The sequence below is a fragment of the Sander lucioperca genome, chromosome 4 (assembly GCF_008315115.2).
Source record: "Sander lucioperca isolate FBNREF2018 chromosome 4, SLUC_FBN_1.2, whole genome shotgun sequence".
Lineage (NCBI taxonomy): Eukaryota > Metazoa > Chordata > Actinopteri > Perciformes > Percidae > Sander > Sander lucioperca.
Genome location: NC_050176.1, coordinates 4,978,799 through 5,006,030, shown reverse-complemented (window position 1 = coordinate 5,006,030; position 27,232 = coordinate 4,978,799). Strand labels below are relative to the sequence as shown.

At 42.2% G+C, this 27,232-nt stretch overlaps 1 protein-coding gene across 2 annotated transcripts; it reads left to right on the top strand.

Moving 5' to 3' along the window:
- The first annotated feature begins 1,027 nt into the window (after positions 1-1,027).
- Positions 1,028-27,022, top strand: LOC116039583 (protein AF-17). Of its 2 annotated transcripts, none has more exons than XM_031284474.2 (20): positions 1,028-1,381; positions 2,295-2,374; positions 2,482-2,536; positions 2,655-2,764; positions 10,010-10,113; positions 10,849-10,942; positions 11,670-11,777; positions 13,423-13,515; positions 13,607-13,754; positions 14,228-15,007; positions 15,479-15,678; positions 17,283-17,391; positions 17,556-17,622; positions 18,199-18,347; positions 21,183-21,383; positions 21,846-21,922; positions 22,268-22,587; positions 22,789-22,882; positions 24,083-24,289; positions 24,388-27,022. In XM_031284474.2, the coding sequence occupies exons 1-20, from the start codon at positions 1,273-1,275 to the stop codon at positions 24,421-24,423; spliced, it is 3,141 nt and encodes a 1,046-aa protein (XP_031140334.1). In that variant the 5' UTR covers positions 1,028-1,272; the 3' UTR covers positions 24,424-27,022. The 2 variants fall into 2 exon arrangements, with proteins under 2 accessions (XP_031140334.1, XP_031140333.1); XM_031284473.2 differs by having other exon boundaries at positions 22,217-22,587.
- The last annotated feature ends 210 nt before the right edge of the window (positions 27,023-27,232 follow it).

Genomic DNA, 27,232 nt, shown 5'->3' with positions numbered 1-27,232 from the left:
AGGGCAAAGGGAATGTGACTAGCCTTTAGAAAGCCCTGCTATTGCCGAAAATGTGAGTGTGTGTCTGAAGACATTTTCACCTTAAAAACCGGCCGGCCAGACACAGTTTACTCAGCCAGTCGAGACAGGAGTCATAAAGCAACAGTGACGCAAGTCCAGTCAAAATGAGAGGCTTCTGGTGACATCTGCTGACTGAATTATAGGAATCAACTTGACAGCCAAAAATGTAAATGAAATCCATGCTGATGTAGCCTTTTCGAACTGGAACAACAACCCACTGTACACTGATCTGAGAGCAACTAAGGACTCAAAGTTTGAGTCATGAAAACTCAGTATGGGTCAGTGGGACAAACTGGAATCAAATGTCATGCTGTATCTATTTAATTTGGTATTGTTTTGGCTGCAACTGGAGAGATTTTAGTCTACAAATAGAGACAGAATAAAAAGACAAATGCAGAGTGTTTGTAGGTCATTTTTAACTTAGCCTACACCAAAATTGAATAAATCATAAAGTCAAATGAAATGTTAAGTAATATACATATATATATAATGTGGCTCGGGAAAGGGAAGTTTGGGGTCCCCTGCTGGAGCTGCTACCCCCGCGACCCGTTACCGGATAAGCGGAAGAAGATGGATGGATAGAAGATGGATGGTAATATACACACACAGGCGTATCATTCACACTGGATGTTTTTCATATCAGGTCAGGACATTGGATGGTGAAATAGCTTGTAATTGTTGACGCGTTATTCTGTAGAAATCCTGAAGATGGCGCTGTTGAAACAAAATTGATGGAGAAACCGACTGCAGCCAGCGGTTTTGACTGATGGATCCACATGTTTTACTTATCTAATTTTTAACACTATTCCACAGATGATTGACCTTAAGGTACAATACTGTCACATTGATAATAAATTACAAAATAATGTTATTAGTCTGAAAACATGCGGTGAAAAAGGTTTTCGTGTTAAAAAAAAAAAATAACTTGCTACCTTTGCTGTGACTTATTCCGAACCACAAGAGCAGGTCTGAGCATGCGCACTGCATCGGTTCTATGGGGACGGGGAGGACATCACGGAAAAAAACGTAGCAGCAGCACCACAAACCCCACGCCGAGATTTCGTCTCTCCGCTGCGCTAAAAGTGCGCGACGAAAGCGGCCCACGACTATGCCCGGTGCGGCGTTAAAGTGCGGGACGACCACTTGACAGGCCTGGGCGAGGTCTGAGCCGTTGCCGGGGACGGGAAATACATTTCTTCTTATGGGAGCAGCATGCGGGAAATGGTTGGAGGTTGCTGCGTGTGTTCAGACGAGCGAGGCTGGGCTGAGAACCCTCTGGTTTACTGTGATGGACACGGCTGCAGCGTCGCCGTTCACCAAGGTAACATTAGCCGCTGTTAGCGTGTAATTACCGGGCAGCTGTGGCGGCTGAGCCGGCGGCTGGAGGCGGCCAGAGGTGCTGGTAGGTCGGTAGATTTCTAGGTAGGTCTGTCGCTGTCTACGTGCGTGTTTGAGAGTGTGTGTGGGAGGGGTAGGTAGGCGTGCTGTTTGTTGTTTCCTATCAGCACACATGATTAAACACACAGGGCCAAGCAGAGTGACACTGAGCCTGGATGGCGCCTTGATGGCACTTCAGGTCCGTTTGTATGTGTGTGCTCGCGCGCGCGTGTGTGTGTGTGTGTGTGTGTGTTCGGTTGTCTGGCCCGGTTGGATTCACGATATACTGCAAGAGGCGTGTTTTTGCGACAAAACAGCCCCGGCGAGGCCCGCCGGTTTCGACACTATGTTACCTTGTGTCCACTTGCTTTGTTGCTTTATTAAGACAACAAGAGTAGCAGTTGACTCACAGAATCATATTTCTGAGCAGAAATCAGCCCTGTGACTGAACTCTTGGAGGCTGTGGTAGATTTATGCCTGGCTGACTTCACTCTGCCCTCATCTGCAGGTTAATTTGTTGAAGTAGAGATGACTTTGTTCCCTAAAGTCAGCGAAAGTGCTATAACATGTAATAAAGAAAGATTAGTTAGAAGCTGGCACAGCAGGTTGAGTTGAAAGTTGTCTTCAACGGGTCAATTTAATGCATATTCAGTCTTAAATTGAAGTTCCAAGTGGATTGAAAATGCCTTCCTTTTTTACAAATATATTATCTGTTCAAGATGACAGCAGCACTTAACATTACTGTGTTGGAAAATGCTGACGACCATGTTTCAAAAATAGTATCATTAACGTGTGTGTTTGTGTGTGTGTGTGTGTGTGTGTGTGTGTGTGTGTGTGTGTGTGTGTGTGTGTCCCAGCATGTTATGGCATTGTCCAGGTTCCTACCGGTCCGTGGTTCTGTCGGAAGTGTGAATCACAGGAGAGGGCGGCACGCGTGGTGAGTATTCCAACACACAACATGACACATCCATCCGGTCCTGCTTTACCAGTTTATGATTAATGCCACGCTCACAACAAGCTCTGCTCTTTCCTGTCCTTCCTCAGAGGTGTGAGCTATGTCCCCACAAAGATGGTGCCCTCAAAAGGACAGACAGTGGAGGTAAATCTCACCCTGGCCTCTGTCCATCTCACTCTCCTGCTGTTTCCCTGAGTTACACAGCCCCTCCCATTGCCTTAAACAAGGAACCTTATCATGTCGTTGATCTTCTCTCCGTCAGGCTGGGCCCACGTTGTGTGTGCGCTCTACATCCCTGAGGTGCAGTTTGCCAACGTCCTCACCATGGAGCCTATCATCCTGCAGTACGTCCCACATGAGAGATACATCAAGGTACTGACACACACACTGTCGACGGAGAGAAACATGTAAAAACATAGTGAAGGGAACAATTGTTAGTCTACAGCAGTGATTCCCAGCCAGGGGGGTAAGTGAAAAGATCGTAGAGTAATTTAACTAATTTGAAAAAAATATATATTATGATTTGATTAAAAGAATATATTCACATATTAACATTAAGTCAACTGTACCACCTGAGTACTACATAATGCAGGTGTGTAAGAGTGTGTAACAACTAGTTAGCACAGGAGTTTACACAGGAGGTAGCTAAAAGTAATGAATAAATGGTTGAAATAAAAGTAAGGACTATACAGTTCAAATGATTAGCAATTGTTAAAATAGTTAGTTTAAGATAAATGGTTGAAACATTCAGCTTCACTCCACAGTAGAGCTTAGATTGGGCCCAAAAAATCAAGCCCGACCCTACCCGAGCCCGTGCACGTTGCGTCCGAGCCTGGCCCGGCCCGACACATTAACTGTAATTATGAGCCCGATTTAAACCCGACAATGTTTTAATACGTGGGCCGTTATAACTGACGTACTCAACTACAATTCCGAGTTGTTTTAACAACAGAAATCTGTTTAGAATTATCTTAATAAATACAGGTAATGCAACAAGGACGAAACATGTAAACTGCGCTGTTTGTTTATTCAGAATGGAATAGATCGCAAATGGATCCGAATGAGAAACGTAAAAAAAAACTCGACCCTAGCTCCCTCAGCCGAATAGTGTGGGTAACAAAGCCCTGGAACCATATAGGAGACTTTCTTGTCTCGATCACCTAATTAATACTGTCCTTCGCCACGGTCTGCATGCTGACGCGCTGGCCGTGAACAGTGCTGCAGACGGGGGAGACACGATGTAGCACAGTTTACCTCGCACTCAAGTCAGTGCAGGACCTACACCCAGAGCTACGGGAGAAGCTGGAGAGGCAGAGCTTTCTCCCCACCGATTAAGGCTAATAAAGTAATGATTAAAAAAACACAAACAAAGCCCGGCCCGAGGATAGCGGCGGAAAATATCGGCCCGGCCCAGCCTGAGGGTCGGTTCGGGCTCGGGCAGAGAATCTAAACTCTACTCCACAGGGCTTGACATTAACCTCAAACTTTTTGAGGCACTTGTCCTTTGGACAAGTACATTTACGTTTCACTTGTCCATGCACAAAAGTCACTTGTCCGGGTAAAGATTTATCATGTTATACATTTTTTTGTGTTTTGCTAATGCAGAATTCGAACAAACCGTTGAAAGCATCCAAACTCTATGAACATTAATAAAATTCAGTTGAAACCGTAGAAACAAACATGTCCCAAGAATAGATTTCCCTTTCAACAAGAAAAAAGGATCTCCAGACTCCATAATACAAAGTAATACTTTGCACGCCGGTGTGCAGAAGTTAATATATTGAGATTCTAAGTCAATATTTTAAATTTTCTCATTACTTTGAGATTCTTAGTTTATATTCTGAGATACTGAGTCAATATATTGAGATACTAAGTCAATATTTTGACCAGAGGTAGTGGTGACTTGAACTTGAACTTATTCCATATCTAAAATCATTTTGTAGACATAACAATGGATTTTGACAGTAAATGTTGGTGTTAACTTTTAAAAAAATTTTTTTTATACAATTTCACTTTCTACCCGGCAGAGGCTGATTTACCAAGGGATCCTTTAAAAGGTGTAGCTACTTTACAGTTGATTATTAGCTAATATTTAATTCGGCAAGTCGCGAAGCTGATTTTTTTACAACAACTGACAGACAAACGAGCAGTGGAGTAGTAACGTTACGAGGCAGAGAGCCAGCCGCTAAATGAGTCAAATTAACTTCATGCTTCATCCACACAAAGCACATTGCTATCGCCACTGGTGAATCAGAATCAGAATTAGACATCTGTATTCGGCTCGTTTTATGTGAACAATGTGGCGAGGGGGTAACGTTAAGGCGGAGTTAGCAAGCTAACGTTAGCTAACTAACACCGGCTGGCTCGCTGTGCTTTCATGCTGCATCGCTTACAGAGAATGAGCTGAACAGCGGGCTGGGTCTAACGTTAGCGGCCCGCTGACCTGCTGCTGCTGAGTCCGCTGCCCGGATTGTGGGGAAAAAAATGTATTCGTTTGAAATCGGTAACATAGACGTAATGAGTGGCACATAATGTGAAGTAACATGGCATTTTATTTAGTTTGAGTTTTAACTTGTCCAATGGGGCAAGTCAATTTCTCTTCCACTTGCCCTACAAAAAATCCTCTTGTCTTTGACAAGCCTTAATGTCGAGCCCTGCTCCAAGTAGTAGTAGCCTAGTAGTAGTATGATTAATGCTGAACAAACCAACCTCATATTTTTTAGAATTTAATTTACATAGTGCAAGAGAGGAAAGGAGAGAGGGGGGGGGGAGACCTGCAGCAAAGGGCCCTGGGCCGGACTCGAACCTTGGTGCAGTAAGGAATCAGCCCTAATGGTACCCGTACCAGCTACCTGGTAAGCTTGGGGGGCGCCCAAACCAATCTTAATATGGACAGTTCAGTTTAGGGCTGAACGATATAAGGAAAAAATCGAATTGTGATTTTTCTGCCAGATATTGCGATTACGATTCGATTTGCGATTCTTTAAAAAAAAAAAATTTACCTTAAGTTTAATATTCACTGTGTAACAGATAAAACATGTCATGGAGCATCATAACATGAGACACCATCAAAACTACTCCATATTCTTATGCAAGGATGAGAACATAGATATGAGTTTCCAGCAATAAGTGTTTTTCTTTTAATAAGCGTGGAACATTGGCCAGTCAAACACACAACATTTATCACAAAAGCTAAAGTTCCAATAAAAAACATATCAGTACTTTCCTGTAAACTGAAGTCTCTGATATGCCTCAGTTCAACAGCAGCATCTACATATTGCACCTTCTACCATCAGCTAATCACATTCTTTGAAATCGAGATTTCGATTTGGAAAACGATTAATCGTTCAGCCCTAGTTCAGGTGTATAAGAAAATGAACAATATCCACTTTTATATAATGAATAGTGTTATACATTTGGAACATACATTGGGTATCAATGAAGGGCTACGTGAGTTTATCTGAAAGAGCTGTTGGGGTACCTCGGACCAAAAAGGTTGGCAACAACTAGTCTACAGGACTTCATCTCTGTGCTGTCCTCAGTCTCAAAACCTAAATTAAGGATACACAGTATGTTTATTTTCAGTATTTCTGTAGGGGAATGGTATTGGCATGACTGCTGATCTGAAAAGCATCAGTTTTTCCTCCTTGAGTGGCTGAGACAGCACATAAAAACATCCTTTATCAGAGAAATGACAAGGCACCTAAGTATCAACCATCAATACTTTCCAACTAAATTATGTCAAAAAAGTGAAAAGTGTCACATATCAAGAATTGCACCAAATAATTGGTCAGATTCATAAACTCAGCAGAAAAAGAAACGCCCCTTTTTCAGGACACTGTATTTTAAAGATACTTTTGTAAAAAATCTAAATAACTTTAGAGATCTTCATTGTAAAGGGTTTAAACAGTGTTTTCCATGCTTGTTCAATGAACCATAAACAATGAATGAACATGCACCTGTTGAACGGTCGAAAAGACAGTAACAGCTTGCAGGCGGCAGGCAATTAAGGTCACAGTTATAAGAAAATTAGGAAAGTGAAGAGACCTTTCTACTGACTCTGAAAAACACCAAAAGAAAGACGCCCAGGGTCCCTGCTAATCTGCGTGAACGTGCCTTAGGCATGGTGCAAGGAGGCATGAGGACAGCAGATGTGGCCAGGGCAATACATTGCAATGTCCGCGCTACAGGGAGACAGGAAGCACAGCTGATTGTCCTCACAGTGGGAGACCACGTGTAACAACACCTGCATAGGATCGGTAAATCGGAATATCACACCTGCGGGACAGGTACAGGATGGCAACAACAACGGGACAGGTACAGGATGGCAACAACAACGGGACAGGTACAGGATGGCAACAACAACCGCAAGAACTGGCCAGTCTGGTGCAGTACATGAAGAGGAGATGCACTGCAGTACTTAATGCCACACCAGATACCCCCCGCCCCCCCCCTTGTTCAGGGACACATTATTCCATTTCTATTGGTCACATGTCTGTTAACAAATATTTGCATATGTTAAGTTTGCTTAACATATAAAATCAGTTGAAAGTGACAGGACGTTTCTTTTTTTGCTGAGTATAGTTGCTGTACCTGTTCTCCCTTTATTTTATTTAAGCAGTGTTCTTGTGCAGTTATTTGTGTCAAGACAAGTTGGAAATCATTATAATGCTGTATCTTATTACTCCCCGCCAAGAAGGTTGTGTTGTCGTTGTTTGGTTTGTCCGTTTGTTTGTTTGTGGCCTGATTTTCATGAAACGTGGTCGAAAAGGTATAGCATGGGCCAAGGAAGAACCCATTACATTTTGGAGTGGATCCAAATCATGGTGCGGATACACAAATTACTGTTCACTTTGGTTAACATCGCGAGATAGGGCGTTTGTGCCGCATTCATGTGGTGTCGGAATAATTGGAAAAATTACTTCCAGACTGCGAAAAAATCCCACTGCATTAACATTGTGAGATAGGGCATGCCTTGGTGGAGGTCTGTGCTCTCTGAGTGCCCTTCTAGTTTGTAGAGCAGAAGTAAGATATTGGAAAACGTATAGTTTTGGTAGCTGTACTCAAACTCAGGTATTATATTAGCACTTGTATTCAAACTGTGAGGTGCGCAGTCCCATTGGTCTCACACAACTAACTCCAAAGTAATTACAATAAAGCTTTACAGTTGTAAATTCTCCACTTGAAGTTTAATTGGAACTATAACTGAAAACATCAGTTTTGGTGTCAGTCCCTCAAAAAAATATAGCGGGGCCTTTGTTTTAGAAAACACACTCCATTAGTGTCAACAATCCCACAGAGAAATCATACAAGAAAAAAAACCATAGTGATTTCTCCACCAACAACAGTAGCTTCAGCAAACAATGATTCTCAACTCAAGACATCTGGGAAACGGCACAACTCTTGTTTCTCCCATAACGGGAAAAAAAAAAAACGCCAACATTTTGCTCCACATGGCCATCACTCTCTCCGCCTACAGTGACCGTGCGAACCCAGAGCTGAATGTGTCGAGGTCACGCCTGTTCTCTGGAGGTTGGTAAAAGTCATTCTGGGAAACGTGGGAGATTTCCAGCTTAGGTAGAAATAGATGAGGCGGGTCGAGGGAACAACAAAAAAAGTACACGTACCACAGTTCATCACAAAATGCACATCGTAATGTACTAAATTGTGCTGAAGTGATATGTTTAAAGTCGATTACATATGCAAAATGCCAAACTTGTACTTCTTGTAGCAGCTTCTTCAGTTACAGCTTCCTGAATTTGCTGCACTTCCTGGTTTTTGTAGCATTCACATTTGAATCTCTTTGGGTTATGGTCTGTTGATCAGACATAACTATAGGCTTTCTTTTAATGACAAGAATCATTAGTTAGGTAGTATAAAGCATCATGAATTGATAATATCCAACAGGGAAGGTTCTTCAAGTCTGTTCATGTCCATGTATAATAAATAAACCCTGGTTATTGACATGTTGACATGTGAAACAGTTACGCGCTGCATACTGACTGACACAATACAGAAGTAGTAGATAACATGCAGAGTAACAGAACTGAACACATCCATCATATATACAGTCGTGCTTTTACATTCAGAAGAGCTTCTGAATTATTCTGCTAATGTTAATGTTTTTTTTTTTTCCTCCCCTTTTTAAAGCAAACCGTTTAACCACAAACTAGTTTTCAGGCCATTATAGCTTTATCATACATCTGCTGTCTGGTAACTATCCATTTACCTTTCCTCTGGTGTCTGTGTGGTCGGCCGCATGCACCAGAGCAGGCCTTTTTAAAGCAATGCACAGTACAGAGAAACCAATATTTGACTCATGGACTCAGTAGAAGTGTGTGTATATGTGTGTGTGTGTGTGTGTGTGTGTGTGTGTGTGTGTGTGTGTGTGTGTGTGTGTGTGTGTGTGTGTGTGTGTGTGTGTGGTGCGCGTGCGCCTGCATATAAATGTACACGTGAGTGTTTGAGTGCCTGGTTTCATATTACTGTCAGCTACAGTAAATTGCATGCAGCTTTCCCCGTCAGAGCCATTCATCCAGATTTTGCTGCCTGCATTCCTAGACGGCGTCACAATGGACAGGGAAAACTTGAGAAGCCACTCTTCCTTTTACACGCTTGGTGTAGCTATGTCTCCGGCCTTTCATTACATAGGCGAGCAGAGTAGGATGTGATGAGTGGAGGAAGACAGAGGAAAGGAGAGAGAAAAGGCAAAACGGAGAGGGCTGAAGCAAAAAGGTAAAGAGCCTGCTGTTCCTTTGTCCCGCACCTGTTGCTAGGCCTCTTCTACCCCCCACCACTCAGCCCCGCTCACTGGGGAAAAGCTGAGCAACAAGTACAAAAGCTCTGTGTGTGCGTGCATGCGTTTGTTTGTCTGTGTGTGTATGTGTTTGTGTACGCGGATGTATTCTGTGGACATGTGTGCACATTTACATGTCAGTTAAGTAAACTTTAACTAATGCTGCTGTCCCGCAGGATGCAAGGATTACAGCCTTGAGCTCTAAAAATCAATTATTTCCAGAATCTTGGCTGCACATGATGGATTTAATGCAAGTGCCCCGCAGTATATCATGAGACCATTCTACACCTATTCTATAAAAAGGATAAGGAATGTAGGTGACAAGAAAAGGAATGTAGGTGACAAGAAAAGGAAATGCATTTTAGATTTAAGTAGCATTATGATACAAAAAAAAAACATTTCAAAGTAAAAGCTGTCTTTTGAAAAAACACATGCTCCTCATTGTCAGCTTTTTTCACAACATTCCCAAACATCTGGTCAACAGTTTTGCTGTAGAAAGCAGCAAGCACGGAGCAATCTGCGTTCTGTTTGAAAACCCCATCTGTTGTCTTTTACAGTGTAGCTGCGGCTCCGCTTAAATCAAAGAGTGTTTAACTCTCCTGCACTGCAATCACAATGGTGCACTTCACTGTAATAGCCAAATAACATGAATGTATGAGTTTGCCCTGGTTACGTTAGTGCTTCAAGACGTTACTCGCATGAATCTGCATTTTTTTTACAACAGCAAGGGCTTTGTGTGAACTTCTACAGTGCAACGTAGCACCTGTTAATAACACTAATAACTAATATATCTCTGTTCTCCATCTTTGCTGCTTCACCAGACCTGTTATATCTGTGAGGACCACGGGAGGGAGAGCAAGGCTGCCTGCGGCGCCTGCATGACCTGCAACAGACAGGGCTGCAGACAAGCTTTCCATGTCACCTGGTAAGTCTTTGTGTGTGTGTGTGTGTGTGTGAGTGTGTGAGTGAGTGAGTGAGTGAGTGAGTGTGAAAATTAAGATCTTGATTGTTGTGAAAAAGATCTTGCAGGAATACTTTCAGAAATGGATTGTTATCAGTAACATTGACTTATGAACGTACAATTGACAAATGAGCTGTATTTAAAATTATTACTACAAAATACTCCCAGCAGGACAGTGGGCCATAACCAAGAGGTGACATTTTTTATGTTATGTATGTTTTTTAAGGCTCAAGACGTAACCTGATGTTTGAGACACATGATTGATTTCACTTGTTGACTGATGCAATTAGTTGTGAAACAGCTGCCAGTCAGCAGAAAGAACGGCCTGTTGCAGTCCACAATTTGCCTCAAAATGCTCATATGCGTTTCCCATAGCTATATTTGTTTCACTGTGTCTGCACTACTAATTTTGTGTAAGCTGCAACTGATTCCCATCACAATGCAGAAATTGACAACTCAAGCCTAAAATTAAACCATGGAAGATTGTACCGCACAGATTTGTGTGTGCAGACATTTGATATTTGACCCAAACTATCTTGAATCAATGACAAAGCTGTCAGGTGACTGGGGCGACATCCAGGTGTTGTTGTCAGGTGTGTGTGTGTGTGTGTGTGTGTTGTGTGTTGTGTGTGTGAGTGCGCGTGTGTACGCTCTGCTGTTTCCTCCCCCCCAACTGACCCTGTGACACCCTGTGTTCAGTGCTCAGATGGCAGGTCTGCTGTGTGAGGAGGAAGGCCCAGAAGCTGACAACGTAAAATATTGTGGCTACTGCAAGCACCACTACAACAAAATGGTAAGATGGACGACAGTCTCGAGGCTGCAAACCAATATCCTTGCACAAAGCATCACAAAATGAAAGAGTTGATGAATATGGTAGCAGCTACGAACATCAGCGATAACCCAGAATTCTCCCTTAAATACACTGTGAAGTGTAAACTCTGCCAATGAACAGTAAGCGTAACGGCTAAACCTTTTATTGCCACCTCCTCAAAAGTATAAAGTATTTGTACCTTTGAATATCAGTACCCTCATAATCAAACTGAGTCGGCACCTTGTTTTCACTTTATTCAGTCTGGCTCAGTCTTGTGACTGACGTATCCGTCCTGTCAACGTCATTTTCATTCGTCACAGAAGCTACGGTAATGGTTGCTAGGACCATTTCAATTTAAGTTTGTTGTGTCAGTCGAAGTTGTTGTTTCTTTAATTTTACATAAAATAGGCTGTATAGCTGCGTCGATTTCCTCCATGCTTGATCCCACCTACGAAGCTCTGTTCGGCTCGGTTAGGGAAATAGCAGTCAATGAGTGATCCAGAAGTCGCAAAGGGCTGTCTTAATCAAGCACCAACACAATAAGCTCAAATGCTCCTGCCTATCTAAAGGCGCACATCGTGAAAATGAGCTTTGGTTATGGTTTTGATTGCACCTTTAGGCATTTTTTTTTGCAAATAAAATGCCCCACAGCTTTTATGTTTTTATTTGGTCTTGAGACAATGCTCGCTTTTTTCTTTGTTTTTTACAGCAGAAGAAGTTGCGGTCCAGTGAAAATACAAGTAGCTCCTTCAGTCATGCCAGGGGGCGCTCAAGCTCTCCACTGCAAGACAAACATCACCACCACAGACCGAGGAAGGTAAGGGCCGGGTGAAGTGTTACGTACCAAAGGTTGACATTGGCTATCTGGTCAGATTTGTAGTCATGTTTACATATTTCGTGATCAGAAAGCTTCTCAATTAAATAAAACAATGTACCAACTTTCAACCATTTTACTGAGGTAAAGTTCTTGTTTGTCTGCTTGTGTGAAAACAGCATTCAAGGCCCAAACACAACTGAAAGCGATAATTGACGCGCGTGCTGGCATCAGATTTGAAGCGCCAACATCACAGAACCAGCCGTATTTTAGAAAATTTAGGCAAAGGGTTTGTATGTTACAGATACCCCGATCAGTGGGGGCATTAGACGGTCTCCCTTGGCGGATAGGGTTGTAAAACCTCTGTCAACCCTGCAGTCACTTTTCATCCTGAAATAGATGATTGTTTCTTTTTGGTTTTTGCAGGGACAGCGCAGGTCACTAAAAATAAATAAATATGTAGTTATAGTGCTTGTTCTTCATCCCCCACCTGCATTAATCGCTCATTATTTCAACTCATTTATAAACGCCATCACAATTATTAGCCTATTGGGCTTTTAAAAACAAAACGTTCACACACTCAGCTGCCGTGACATTTTGCACTCGGCGCAATGAATTATGAGCATGATTCACACGATCATTAACATCCTCTGCTCTCATTTCAATGTAATAAATATATATATATATATATATGTATATACATATACATATATATATATAGACGCTTTCATTGCGTTTGGGCCTTAACATTTGAGAGCTAAGTCAAAATGGCATCATATTGGCACTAGTATAAAACAAATTGAGCTCTAGTAATTGTGTGTGTGCATGCCTGCCTGTTTGTGTCTATGCGTGTATACACTGTATGAGTGCTTAGTGTGTGCCTTGTAGGCAAGGCAAGGCAGCTTTATTTGTATAGCACATTTCAGCAACAGGGCAATTCAAAGTGCTTTACGTAAAACATTAAAGAGCAGTTAGAAAACGATTAAAAAAAGAGTAGGTAAAAATTATTTAAAAAAAAAAAAAAAACTTCTCCGAACACAGGTCCTTTTGGCTCCGGTTGCTTGGTGTTTTCGTTACCCATTACAAGATTGCAGTAGTTCTACTTTTCACTAGGATGTAGCCGTCGCTACAAAGCTTAATTTAATCTCGGTAAACCTTGCTAAATCCGGGACAGTTCACAGTCTGTCTCTTGATAAGTTCACAGAAATATCTGACAAGTTCACAGATGTTGTCTTTCTTATCGACCTAGTTCACAGACTAAGTCTGACCAGTTCACAGACGTGGTCCTTGTATGGATAATCTATTGTCACACCCGTGTTTTTTGAGAGGTAATAATCTATGTCACACCTGCGTTGGAGAAATTCTCAGAAATATGTCCGTTATCTGTTCAAAAATACCACTAGATAAAGACAAGAATAAAATTGACAGTGCAGTATAAGAAATTAAAGAACTGAGAGATAAAATACGCGAATAAAAGTTACAGTGCAGTATAAGAAATGAAACATTAAAGAGCAGTTATAGAATGTCATACAGTGTCATCAATGCAACTTCAGTATAACAAATGAACAGTTAGTTAAAGAAAATAGGAATTGTAGGACCTGGTTTGACTCCTAACATACATGAGCCCTGTGTATTCCTGTCTGTTCAGAGTCATAAGGACAAGATTCGGCAAAAGGAGCGCCACAAGAAGTCCTCTGACAGCCTGGGCTCTTCAGTGATGCCCAGCAGTATAGTAGAAAAGGTATGAAAAACGCCAGGATGAGTCGTCACATGCTGGACACTTTGACAAGTAGTTGAACTAATCATGTCATGACCTGTGTGTTTTGGTACAGATCTCCTCGAGTCACCACAGCAGCAAGGACAGTGAGGGAAAGTCCAAGAAGCTGAGCTCACACAGTCATGGTCATCGCAGCAAGAAGACGGGAAGCACTGGCAAGAGCTGCTCCTCCTCCTCCTGTTCTTCCAGTCCTTTCAACACAGGTAGGCACCATGTGAGGAATCAAACAGGAGACAGAGTGAAAACTGTTAATTGCAGTGAGCTTATTTGAGTTTGACTACAACAAGGGATGTCCCAATCAGCTTTTTTGGCCCCGATCCCGATCTAAAAAATATATAGAATATCTGGCGATACCGAGTCCCGATCTGATACTTGTATTTCCCTAGATTATAGAGCTGGTTTTTTTTGTTTACCAAAATAACTCAGTGAACAGAGTAACTAAAAGATGTCTTTAGCTTAATACATTTAACTTTGTGTAGCTAGCATTTTTGTAAAACTCACATAAAAAAATAGACCTAAAATGGTGCAGGATTTACTGACGTAAATGAGCGGAGTAAGGTGATTGGGGCGACTGCCGATCCCCGGTCAGTTAAAAAAATGCCCATATCGGCTCCGATCCAGTACTTTGCGATCCCATCAGGACATCCCTAACTACAACTTTGTGTTTCTCTTGGAGGTGGCTCTCTGACTTCCACTCAGGATTTCCATCAGTTCTCATCATCCTCCCGCCTGGAGCGTGACCACGACCAAGGGGGTGACGAGCACAGCGGCGAGGAGCGTAAGGAGCGTCACAGGAGGCCAGCGGTCCAGGAGGAGGAAGATGATGAAAAGGAGGAGGATAAAGATGAGGAGGAAGAGGAGGAGGAGGACAGTAAATACCACAAGCCACCGGCTTTGACTCCTGCTGATGGCCCACTGGCAGGCTCACAGGGGCACGACAGGTCCGAAGGCAACTCCAGCCCTTTCGAGAACAAGGTCACTATTTCCACCTTTGGCTCCATCATGCGCATCACCTCTTCGTCGGGGCTGGGCAGCAGCAGCAAGATCCGGAAGATCTCCTCCTCTGGGGACTACAAGCCTTCCAAGTCTCTCTGTAAGCCGTCTCAACTGAGCACGCCGCCCATCCTGGAGGAGGCGGCCCCGGAGGACAAAGCCACGCCTCCACCGCTGCCCCGAGAGAGGAGACACCGCGGCAACAAGAAGAGCAGCCATGGTCCAGGGCGGCCGCGAGGCAGCAAGAACCGAGACAGGAGGGAGGAGGAGCATCACCACCACCACCACTACGCCGTGCCGCCTCCTCCAGCCTTAACCTCCTCACTCTACCCGAGCCCATCCTCCATCCCTCATCCCGCCTTCCCATCCACGCTGCCTCCCGCCCCCATCTCTTCTTCCTCTTCTTTCTCTTCCTCCGCAGGCAGTTTTTCCACGAGCCGTGGCAACTCTCTGCTCAGCGCTGGTGAGTCTCAGTGAGTGGGTGGGTATGGTAGCCCTCTAGCTTCCTGTGTGTGTGTGTGTGTGTGTGTGTGTGTGTGTGTGTGTGTGTGTGTGTGTGTGTGTGTGTATGTGTGTGAAGATTTGCAGCTTGATTCTTAAGTTTCCATTACACATGAGCTATGTCAGCACCACAGTAGCAGCTTATCTGTATACGAGAACCTCAGAGTGAATTATAATATAATAGATACTAATGCTCTTGGCACGGTTTTTCATACACAGGGTTTTAAAATTCAGACTAGATTGTTCTAGATAGTGGTTTGTGTGTGTGCTGCACGTCTCTGAGTGCTAGATTTCCTGCCCTACTTACAGATTCTCTTGTGTACACGACTGCTCGCCTGCCATGTGTTGTTGTCTTTTGGGGGTCTTACAACTTTTGAGACGAAACTAGAAATGAAATATTTTTTTACCTAACTTTATCTTTGCGACCCCTCAGGTATTTACTCCGGTCTCAAGGACCCTCTTACACTGGGCGGGGGTATCTGCAGCACCCCTCTCTCCCTGCGTGGAGGGTTGTGTAGCACCTCCTTGTCGCTGGGAGGGGGCATGTGTAGCACCCCTCTCTCCTCAGGACTCCTTACATCCCACGTCTCCTCACTCTCCCTTCCGCCAGCCAGCGCTGTCTCAAACACGCAGGTATGTCAGAGAGAGATCAGTCAGCCTGAAGGCTCTCAGGGTGAGGTGCTCTGTACTCTTAGCAGTGCCGCTGCTGAGCTGCTGGGTCTGTTATTATTCATCCCTGTGTCTGGACTACTTTTTTTTTATTTTAACCAACATTACATGATTATAGAGCTGAATCCATTAGTCGAGTAATTAATTAGTTGATCGACAGGAAACTAATCGGCCACTATTTTGACAATAATAATCCTGTGTTATTTTGCAAGCATAGATGCCAAACATGTTTAGCTTCCAGCTTATCAGTTATGATGATTTACTGCTTTTGTGTGTCATCTGTGACAGTAAACCAAACATCTTCAGGGTTTGGGCTGTGAGCCGGATTAATAAAGCAATATGAAGACATCTCCTACGGCTCTAGGGAAATTATGATGGGCATTTTGTTGCAGTTTTCTGACTTTCTTCATTTGTTATTTTATTCTTAAGAATTAATTTCTATAGACAAAGCAATTAATCGATGAATATTCAGCAGATTAATCAATAATGGACATAATTGTTAGTTGCAGCCCTACATGATTACATGAAACGACAGTTAACCCTTGTGTTGTCTTCCATTGGACCGTGTACTTGTCGTCCTGAAAATCAACACTTTTTTCTGACGTTTTCGTCTCTTTTATCAACACTTTTGGCTCTTTTTTCAATCCTTTTGGCTCTTTTTTTTTTACGTTTAACGCTTTTTTTCACTACCATGTATGAACACCACTAACACACACTTACTACCAGTTTTACATTTACTACATTTTTGGAATTCACGGTCAATGAACAACCTAATTTATGGGAAATTATACCTAATTCTTGAGTTAAAAAAGCAGAAATTATGAATTATTTAGACTCATATTAAAGGAAGGATAATTACAGAAGGGTAAATGTCAACGTTTAGTCTTGTTTAGAAACATTTTATTTTTTTTAAATGCAATTTCTTTTTGCAAAACACCCAAAAGTTAATGAAAGTAGAGATCCTATCTTTTATTGTACGCATTGTATGGAATCATCTATGTTATTTTTGGGTAATTAAAATTAGGTAGTTAAAAGGAAACCCAGATTTCTGATATAGACATTTTGAAAAACGGGTCAAATTTGACCCAAAGACAACACAAGGGTTAAACAACAATTCTGATAATTGAGTATTTTTTTTTTTTTTTTTGAATTGGCATTTATTACTATTTTCTAACATTTTATGGATTTAATGATGAATTGAAAAATCTATTGACTTATTGATAAAGAATGGCTATAATAGTAGTTGCATCGCTTGTTATATAATTAAATGATTTTGTTAGCAAAATGCACTTCTTTGATAACATTGTCAACATCTACTGAGAATTTCAATGAATAATATTGAATGATGTTTATTCATGTTACAAGCCAGCGTTACTTTGAGCAAATTTTAAATCTCTCACATTCTGCTTTGAAATGAACTCCTTTGTGCACCTTTTGTACGTGTTTGACCTTTACTTATTTCACCAGTAGACAAGTGTCTCAGTCGTACAATAAGAGAAGGCATTTCCTAACTAACGTCCTTTTCAGGTTTCTTTGTCAGCCAGATGTTGATGTTGACTGTCTCGTAGGTCCATCACGGTTCCAGCACCTCCTACAGCCTGACCTCCACGCCGTTCGCCAGCGCTCTCTCCACAGCCCCGCCACTGGGCCTGACCCAAGCCCAGACCTCACTGCCAGGTGAGAGCCACACAGAGTTCAGCCATCAATAGCTTTTTATTTACATTTGTTGAGAAACTGAAGCTAGCTAAGAAAGCCTCCTCTGATACATGTTGCTTTAATCTCTTCATATTTTACCACAAGAAGAACAAGTAAAGTTGACGACTCTTTGTCCCCGTTCTCAGAGTCCGACCTGGACGACTGTCGCTTCCCGTGTCAGGGGAACTCGCCGAGAGAGAGTCTTTCTTCACAGTATGTCTCATTTCATCTTTATTGATTTTTTGTTGTTGTTGTGATTAACAATTTTTATTTTTTAAACAACATGCAAAATTTTAATTCGCAACATGAACACATCCACTGCGTCATCACCACCCACCCAGACAAAAATCAAGGAAAGATGACACAGTAACTACAATATTCAGGACAATTCAACAAAATAGATGATAAAACCATAAACCGTGTAAACATGTGTATAAATGACAACACCATAAGCCCATCATACACGTCTCGCCCCAGCACAAAGCTTCTTAGGAGCCCTCCAGAAAGCTCAGGTACTTTCCCCATTTTCTAGTATAGACATCCAATCTGGAAACATTTTTTTCAAATGCCACCACCCTAGCCATCTCACAAGCCTTTATTGGTATTTTTAATGTCTTGGACGCTACATGATTTTACACCCCTGCTGAAAATGAATGAGCAAGTAGTAAAACCATAGAAATACTAACCGCAGCCACAGGGTGTTGTTGGTAGTTTCCCAGCCTGGCTGCAGCGATGACTTCTTATTTCTCTCTGACTCCTTGTTGTTTTTTTCTCCTCCTCCACCCCCAGGTCTCCTATGAGCTGTCTTCCTCTTCTATTTGACCAGAGGGACGGGTTGGGTGTAGGAGTCCGAGTCCGTCCTGAGAACGTCCCTGCAGCCAGTTCCCACATTGAGCTGCTGTTGGAGAAACATGGCAACGGAGAGATGGGAGTCAACAGTGAGTAAACCTGGACTAAAAAGACATACACCAGCGGTTCCAAAAAAAAAACCTGAGGGTCACAAGATGATTTTCTTTCTTTTTAAGGCCGATATCGATGCAAATATTTAGTGATTTAAAAATCCGTTATATCGGCCGATATATATATATTTTTTTTTTTAAATCCAGAAACGCGTAACAAAACATAAACAGATTTCCCTAACATTAGTTATTTGTAGTTATTTATGAGTCCTCACTAAAATAATATGATGATGCAGTTTAAAAATAAACTCGTTCGTGTTATTGTCACAACAGAACAAGAGGAACATCAAAATATATTAAAGTTCTGATACATAAAATGTATAAAAATATAAACTTAAGATATGAAACTTAAAGTCCTTTGAACAAAAACACAATAACAAAAAAAAAAATCAAAGAGCGTTGCCAACAGGGAGGTTGTAGAGAGCCCTCTGGTGGACAAACTATACAACGCCAACACTCAGAACATGGTTGAAGGGGGTTTCGTCCGCTTTTATTTTATTTTTTAAATATTCATTCATCAGAGTCATTTATTTGTCATTATAAATGATTCTAATAAATGAATATTCAAAAAAAAATATATATATATATATATATATATATATATTCATTTATCGGCCATTATAAATGCTGATACCGATAGTTTGGAAAATGCCTAATATCGGCCCGCCGATATATCGGTCGGGCTCTACTTTTTATGCACCAACCGAATTGCCTCTGAAGTATCAAGTATCGAAAAATGCCTCGTCATTCAATACCCAATTTCAATACCTAAGGAGTAAATCTCAGCAGCGTCAGTGAGCCAATCAGCACGCAGCATGCTTCTACCAAGATCTAATAATGTTTGTGATTGGCTGTTTAGCGTTACGCATCGTAGAGGCAGACAGGGAAAACTCTACATTACACAGAGACGGGGCTCACGTAGTATGAGCTGAAAAATACATTAAAAGAATTGTGCCGTAATGTTGTAATTTCTGTTTGTTTTATAAAATTGGTATTTTAAAAAAGTATCGTTTAGGAACCGGTATTGAAACATTTTTGAACGATACCCAGCCCTACAAAAGGGGTTGGGAACCACTGCAATACACGGTTAAAACAAATACATTTGTAATCTGCACATGATTCTGTTTCCCTGCACTCACTGTGCAGTTGTCTCTGTGAGAGCATGGCCTGGTACTATTTAGAGATGATGAGTGTGCCTGTGGATGCTGTTAGGGACAGAAAATAGCACAGCAAGTGATAGCATGCTGCAACAATACTTAAAGCAGCTCTCTAAAAGCTTTGTTTCTCATGTTCCTTCTCTACATCTCATTTCTGTAGTGCTCTCTCCTGAACCAGGTAGCTCGCTGCCTCTTGCTCTGTCTCCCTCTTTCTCTGGGGACATCATCAGCTGACAATTGCTTTCTTTTCTATTTTTCGCTCCTTTTTCTTCCCCCACCCAGAGCTGTCACATTGTTTTCATTTTGACTCGTACTTCTTTCAGTTTTCTTGTTCTGTCTCCCATTTCTACCATTGGCTTTCTGTCTTACCCATTGTTACCTCTTACCTTTTGGATCCTTCTCTTAACTATGTACATGTTTCAACTGCTGTTCCACTCTGTAGAAATGAGAGAGAAGTGTGTTTGTTCTCCCAGTCTGCGATGCAGGGCACGCTGCACCGACAGCTCCGTAGAAAATCAATTGGAAAGCATTTAGAGTAGGGGGTTGAATTCCTGGTTCAGACCCCATGGCACTGCTGTAAAGTAACCCTAGATATAAAAGCAAGTCCAGAGATCACCAGTACATGTCGGCACTTTATTCCAGAGTGAAGTCAAATCTTTGATCATTTTTTATATATAAATGTTTGTTCAGGGAATATTTGATTGAGGGCAGGTTTAACATGAAGGACTTTCTCAAACTGTATTTTAAACAACTCCAGTAGCAACAACTGTAAGTGTGTAATAATGGTATGGTGTTGAAGCTGCCAACCTTTAAAGCCCTAATATACCCGTGGTCCACCCGTATAGGTCTTTTCCCGTATTCTTTGTGATTACACCCCTAACATAGAATAGGGCTGTGTGGGTGTGCTATCTTTATCCACCTGTTAGGGTGGGACAGCTTCGGACTATTGCCTCCACAATAAACACTATTCCTTTTCTAGTGAGCAGTTAATTAAGATTTCAGACACTTACTGAATCATCATCATTTGCGTCATGACTGACTGTGACTGTGTCGCATAACTGTAATTTTCACATCTATCCAACGCAAAGCATTGCACTGTGGGAAAGTAAAGGATAAAAATGCATGTTTTTCTTTCAACTCTGCTACTTTTTTTTAAAGTGGACTAAATAAAAGTTTAGAGCAGCAGCTCACCGTGTCTGCCTTTGGGATCGATGTTTCCCTGTGCATTAGATTGGTTAACCATCATTATTTTATCCTGATAACATACAGTTAATTAATGGGAATATTATAAATCAGTGTGGGTTTTCTGTGCATTGACTTTAACAACACACTTTAAATTAGGACCGATGCTGACATCATTGTAGAACTGTTAACTGTTTTACAGAAAAGAAATAGTTCCAATGTGTTCATGCCTAGCCTCTGCTTAAACTGATTGCATATCTCAGTACATGATGAAATTATAAAACGTCACCTTGTTGGCTATATCTTCATATTATACAAGTTCAACACTATTTCCTTATATTTTCCAAATGTTCCTTTATTTTTTTCATATTTTATGTGAATGACCCATTACTTTGACCTCGGAGGTGTATATTTGGTAATGTGCCGCTGTGGGGACATAAATACGTGTCTGTCTATCCTCCCCTGCCTCTTGTAGTTGTGGAGATGCTCCAGTCGCTCCACTCCCTGCAGCAGGAGAACCAGCGCCTCCAGGACCAGATCCTCAGCCTGACGGCCAAGAAGGAGCGGCTGCAGCTGCTCAACACGGAGCTGGCCGTGTCTTTCCCTCAACACATTCACTCGGCCCATGGCTCCATGCACACGTCTGCCCAGATCAACTTCCTGTCGTCCATCCAAGGTCTGATTCCTCATCTCCTCTGCCCACGTTCATATCCAAACCTTAGGACACACTATTACTAGGACGCCATGTAGTACGCGCCACATCTACTTTTCATCTGCATTTGTCTTTCCTCCCCCTCACTCACAACTGTCTCACATCAACTGTACTGTTCCTTACCTCTTTTCTTTCCACTGACAAACAACGTACTGTAAACCCAAAGTGGTACTGACTGCTTGTCTGTCTGCGCTGGGAATCAGCGCCTCTCTTCTGGTTTTGTTAAGTAAAGCAATATCCCTCAGTGCCATAAATGAATTGGGCAGATTTACCATTAACTGAGGCCTGGCAACACAAAATTAGACATGTGTAGAGGCTGCAGGTCATTTTGACAATAACCACACACAATATTTAAAAACATGATGGTTAGTGTAAACCTTTATTTTTGTAGTTTTCACCCTGTCTTTGTGCCTCTCTTTTCCTTAGACCCCCTGAGCACCAATAAGAGTCCCCTATCCAAAGGCTGCTTCCTGAATGACACCTCCTTTGTTACCTCGTCTGAGGTGAGATCCTGTAGATTCTTTCTTACCTTGAACACACCACACACACATGGGTCAAACAAGTACACTTCTGCATTTTAAACCTCTTTGTAACAAGAAATGTGTGGGTTAAACCCTCAATACAGTGACGATAATGATAATAGATGTCCGGTACCATCATTTGAACACGTTTACACTGACTGCTTTTTGTGCCTGTTTTTTATTTCACTGTAAACGGAGGTGCAAAGGCACTGAATGCACATCAAAAGCAAGCTGCGGGCTGAACCGCTACAATGATTTTCCATGTCTTGGTCCCAGGAGCTCCACTCTGGTAGTCCGTCCCGCAGTAGCTCCTCCCTCTCCTTCCAGAGTACTCCTCCTCCTCAGCAGAGCCCCGCCTCCTTCGGCCAGCCCCTGCTGAACGGCCTGGGTCGAGGTTTGGCCGACGGCTTGGGGACCCTCGGTCAGGCTGCCAGCTCCTCTCTGCCCGTGGTGAGCGGGCTCATGTCGTCCCTGGCAGGAAGTCCTCAGCTGAGCATGAACGGCGTGCTGGGCAGTCTGAACGGTGTGATCCAGTCTCCTGTGCAGAACGCCCCTCATCCCACACTCCCCGCTTTGCGCCCCCAGCCTCCACCGCTTAACCCCCAGGCGCTGGCACAGGGCTTTCAGCTTCCCAAGAGTGTGAGCCCGTACGTACCCACTTCTGTCTTTAAATCAGCTGAAGAAAGATATCCACTCTGAAATGAATTGTTGTTTTGCTTAAAGGGCGTTGACCTTATGTCAGGCAGCTGACGGGTGCTACTTGAACCAGGGCTAAGACTATAATTGTTTGGCGCGTTGGTGCACAGTCTGGTGTGTAACGTGGCCCTGTGTCGTGGCTTGTGTTTCAGGTCTTCTCTCCTGTCAGAGCAGCAAAAGCAGCTTCTTCTCGAGCAGCAGCAGCAGCAGCTCCAGCAGTTCCTCACCTCACAGAACTTCACTCCTGTAATGACACACACTTTTTCACACTTTTATATATTTCACAATGTACATTTTCTCATAGGATCTCCAAGATTTTTTTTTTCCTTTTGATACATTGGCTATGTAGAATTTTCTCTGTGACCATACTTTTAATTTACATACTACTTTGGAAAACAAAATGGCAATAGGCAGATTTTGTTCCTCTTCTGACAGAGCCAGGCTAGCTGTTTCCCCCTCTTTTCAGTCAATATGCTAAGCTAAGCTAACGGTGTGCTAGCTCTAGCTTCAAATTTAACATACAAACTCATCTAACGCTTGGCAAGAAAGCGAATAAGCCTATTTTCCAAGAATTTGAACTATAACAGTCTGCAGCAGCTTGTGACTAACTGGCTGGGGTTATGAGTCACTGTGTGACTCCTTTTCAACAACAGGAAACCAGCCACCATGAGTGCTCCTATTTGACTTGCAAACTAGTAAAATGCAGAGTTTGGAACCAATCAGAAACAGTGGACATCTGGTAAATGCAGAGTGAGAAGGGGACGACATGGATGACCCAAGGAAAGATGCTTTCAGAGCAGAGCTTTGTTATTGTAGGGCTCTCACAAACATGTTAATGTCGAGGAGAAGAAACAACTGAGAGGTTGCTTTTTATTTATTTATATTATTTTGTTTATATTTATTTTGGGCCTGTGTGTAACGTATGTAATAACTAACAACAGAGAGAGAAAAATGGAATTTCCTCTTGCGGGATAGTGAAAGTAAAGTCTTAATCTTTCATTTTAGTAATTAAGATTCAGTGTTTCCCCCAGTAAAGGTTGTTTAGCCGGGTGGCAAGTGTCCCAGACTGATGGCAGCATTAATGTAGAGCCACATAGTTTCTGTGATAACAGAATCATGGACGAAATTGAGAATTTAAATAAGCCATAAGATTCCATAGGGCCCTACATAAGACTATGAGATTTGAAAATATGACTACGTCTAAGTTTCCAGTCGAGCCGCCCCACTGTAACTTTAAAAAAACTTAATTCCCCTTAGGCCCAGTGGGGGGCAACTTAGGCCCGGTGGGCCACCAGGCTTGCAATACCCTGGGGGAAACCCTGAGATGACTTAAGCATACAGATTTAACGTTAGTTTGCAGCGCAAACATGGCAACTTACTCAAATGTAAAACCTTTTCCCAGTTGACAGGTGTCCTAAGGGTCTCCGTTTTCTCCCCCTCCTCCAGGAGCAGCAGGTGATGGTGTGCCAGATGCTGCAGAGACAGAGGGAGCTGCAGCGCCTCACGCTGACCGGAGCACTCGCCTCCAGCCCAAACTCCCCCCTGATCGCCCAGTCCCCCAGCCTGCTGTCCTCAGCCACAGCCTCACCCCTGCAGGGCGGCCAGGGAGGCAGCCTCTTTGGCCTGCAGGACGCCGCTCACCACAAGCCCGGGGTGAGAGCAATACTGCAGGATTTCTCACAACGGTTGCATATGTTACAGGTTTCCCCTTTTTAGAAATTGAAGAACCATTGTGTAAATTGTGCTTTCAGGCGGCAGGAGAGAAGGGCGGAGACAAGAACGGGTGACGTTTCTTGATTACGCAGGAGCAGTTGAAATGAAGATATGGGGCATCGCAGCCCTCCTTGAAGAACTGAGGTCAACTTCCATGCTCTTTGAACGTCTTTCCTTCTCGGTCATCTGTATCTCACACCCTCTTTTATGAATGTATAACAGGATGGACTTAAACGTCAAGATGAAGGTTTTCGTGTTTTGAAATTCTTTTATTATATCAGAGGTTCTTCTCCTAGGTTTTTGCGTAGGCAGCTTTCAGAGAGCATGAATACAGTGGTCTCTTCTTAAATTGCACTAATTTGTTAGCTAGACCAATGGGGCTGCTTATGATGGCAGAGCCAGAATTCCTGCTCATCCCTGCAGGTGCTGCGTAGGCTTTTTGGGTTGAAGTGTGAACTCAAAAGGTCAGAGCGTCTCCGCTCGCACTTCTCAAGCACTGACCGTTGATGATTTCCGCTTGAACCCGAGTTTCCCTTCAGTCAGTGAGAATCACAGACGTCTGCCACTTCTTTGCAACCTCAACTGTCTTCCTTGATATTTTGTCTTCCCTTTGTGTTCCCCCTCACCCAACGTCCATCCAGATATTCTATATGTTGCGGCCTCTCACACGCACTTATTATGTAAAGAAAAAAATATACTGTCATTTCCGATGTGTGGTTAGTGGCATTTCAACGTTAAGCTAGTTATTACCTCAGATCTTTCTGCCACCTATTTTCCTTTGGTGACATTTTGTGCTGACTCATTACCGCAATAGCCTTCACTGGATATAAATGCCCACCAAAAATCTTGATTTTATCTCTTAGGTATTAACTCATGTAAATGTACAAATGGCACAGAAGCCAGGTGTCCAAAATGGCGCCGTTGCCCACTAGAGAAGGGCATCAAACGTGAACGTTTAGCGCCAGATTTTATTCCAAACCACCACGAGAGTTTTCTAAAGACTTTTATATCCTTCCAGTTGCTATCGAGATTAAACAGACAAAACCAAACATTTGGAAACTGTAAGTAAGAAAAGCATTGTTTTTTTCCTAAACAAGTGTGCACTTTGCATGTTAGTAGCTAACAGAGCAAATTAGCCTTCGACACAGAACATTTATAAAGGACGCGCGGTACTTAATAGGCCACTAGGGACTGACAGGTTTTTGATTTATGTGAGTATTTTGCACTCCTCCTCCTGAAGTGGCAGGTTTTTATGTTACTTTCATAGATAGATATTCCTTTCATGTTCACCAACTAGTTGTTCTTTTAGCAATACTGGATAGATAATGCCTTAATGACGCTCGATTTACAGAGAAAACCACAAGCCCAGAGGCTCACTCTCTTACACTCTCTCTTTCTTTGGTAGTGTTTTTTATCTACATTAGTAAAGTGAAAGCACTCTTCCCAAACCCCTTTATACTTTTGATAGCTGACTGATTTCAAAAGTTGAAATGTGTGAATAACCGTATATGGTGGTAACTAAAGTGTCAAAATCATTTTTCTATTGTAATTTTTTTGTGTTCAGATGCAATGTTCTTTAGTTGTTTGTGCTTCAGAGAACTGAGAAACAAGAAAAGTCTGCACAGTGGAGTCATAGGAGACGGCCGGGGACGGCCACGATGTAAACTATTATTAAAGTGCTGTCGCAGCGGTGTGTGATGCATAGTGTAGCTGTTATCAAACGGTGAAGGGCCAGTGTCGTTACTGTTAGCCTTCACTGCAGGGCTGTTTGAGCCCGGTTCATGATTTAAGCCAATGTAGAAATAAGCTTTGTCTTTCTTTCCACTCCACTTTTTCGTAAGATGCCTCTGTTTGGCTCAGTTTTACTAACAGTTATTCACAAAATAAGGGATTATCTTATCATAGTTTCTCCTGTGTTCTTTAACAATATTGTCATAGGCCTTCTTTTTTTTTTAAATATTTTCTCACTTCTGTTCGCAATCTTAAACATGAGCTCCCATACATGTGATATCTTGAGTGCTAGATGATTTTGTTAGCAGCTAAATGTAGACGTCAAAGGAACTTCAAGCAGCTCACTAGTCTGTGATAAATACTGTAGCAATGACAGACGGAGAATGTTGATGATGTTGATAAAGACATGAGCCAACACATTGACATGACTCCAAGTGGGAGGTCTGCAATTTACCAAGTATGTCCTTAGGAGTCGCCTCTCAGTTGAGGCAAAGTCCAGACACACAACCATGTCGTGGAGATTGACTGAAAAGTGGTGCGAAGGATTTCTGAAGCGGTTTCTTTTTCATGTTGCACTGGGGCGCTTTGGGCCCAATTGTAAAGCATTTTTTTTAAGTACCTTTTTTGAATTTTGTTGGAATACGAGTTGTATACTTTAATATGTTTGTGTAAAAACACATTCATTCTTTTTAAGCTTTGAAGTTTGGGTAACCGAGATAATCCATGTTCTGAATGTCGTACTGTGTATCTTTTATGTATTTTAACATTTAAGCACCTGGCTCTGAATGAGGTTTGATGGAGAGCGAGATACCTATTGGGATATGAATTGCATGAAATGCAGTGACGTGTCTCAAATGTGTTGCTAAATACCAAGTAAAAACTATGCATAATTTTAAATGCATTGTTCCCTGGAAGAAAAAAAAAGAAGAAATTAAATGAAATGAGCACTGAATTTTAAAAAGGACACGCATGTTGTCATTGTACAGTGTATTTGTTTGAGAGAATTGATCAAAACAAATTTGACAATATTCAGATTAAAAGCCCTGTAAAGTATTTTGATATTTTTGTGTGTAAAATTAAAAAAAGTTTGAATTAAGACAACTTTTTTTGTCAATAAATGTATTTTACTGAGTTGTTTTACATGTTCTCTCT

What these genes read in the sequence shown, in the direction of transcription:
- LOC116039583 (XM_031284473.2), top strand. Translation starts at nt 1,273, where the DNA reads ATGCGGGAAATGGTTGGAGGTTGCTGCGTGTGTTCAGACGAGCGAGGC. An exon ending in GCGCTGTCTCAAACACGCAG is followed by an intron (nt 15,679 to 17,282) that starts GTATGTCAGAGA and finishes ACTGTCTCGTAG; the next exon opens with GTCCATCACGGTTCCAGCAC. An exon ending in CTTCCTGTCGTCCATCCAAG is followed by an intron (nt 21,384 to 21,845) that starts GTCTGATTCCTC and finishes TCTTTTCCTTAG; the next exon opens with ACCCCCTGAGCACCAATAAG.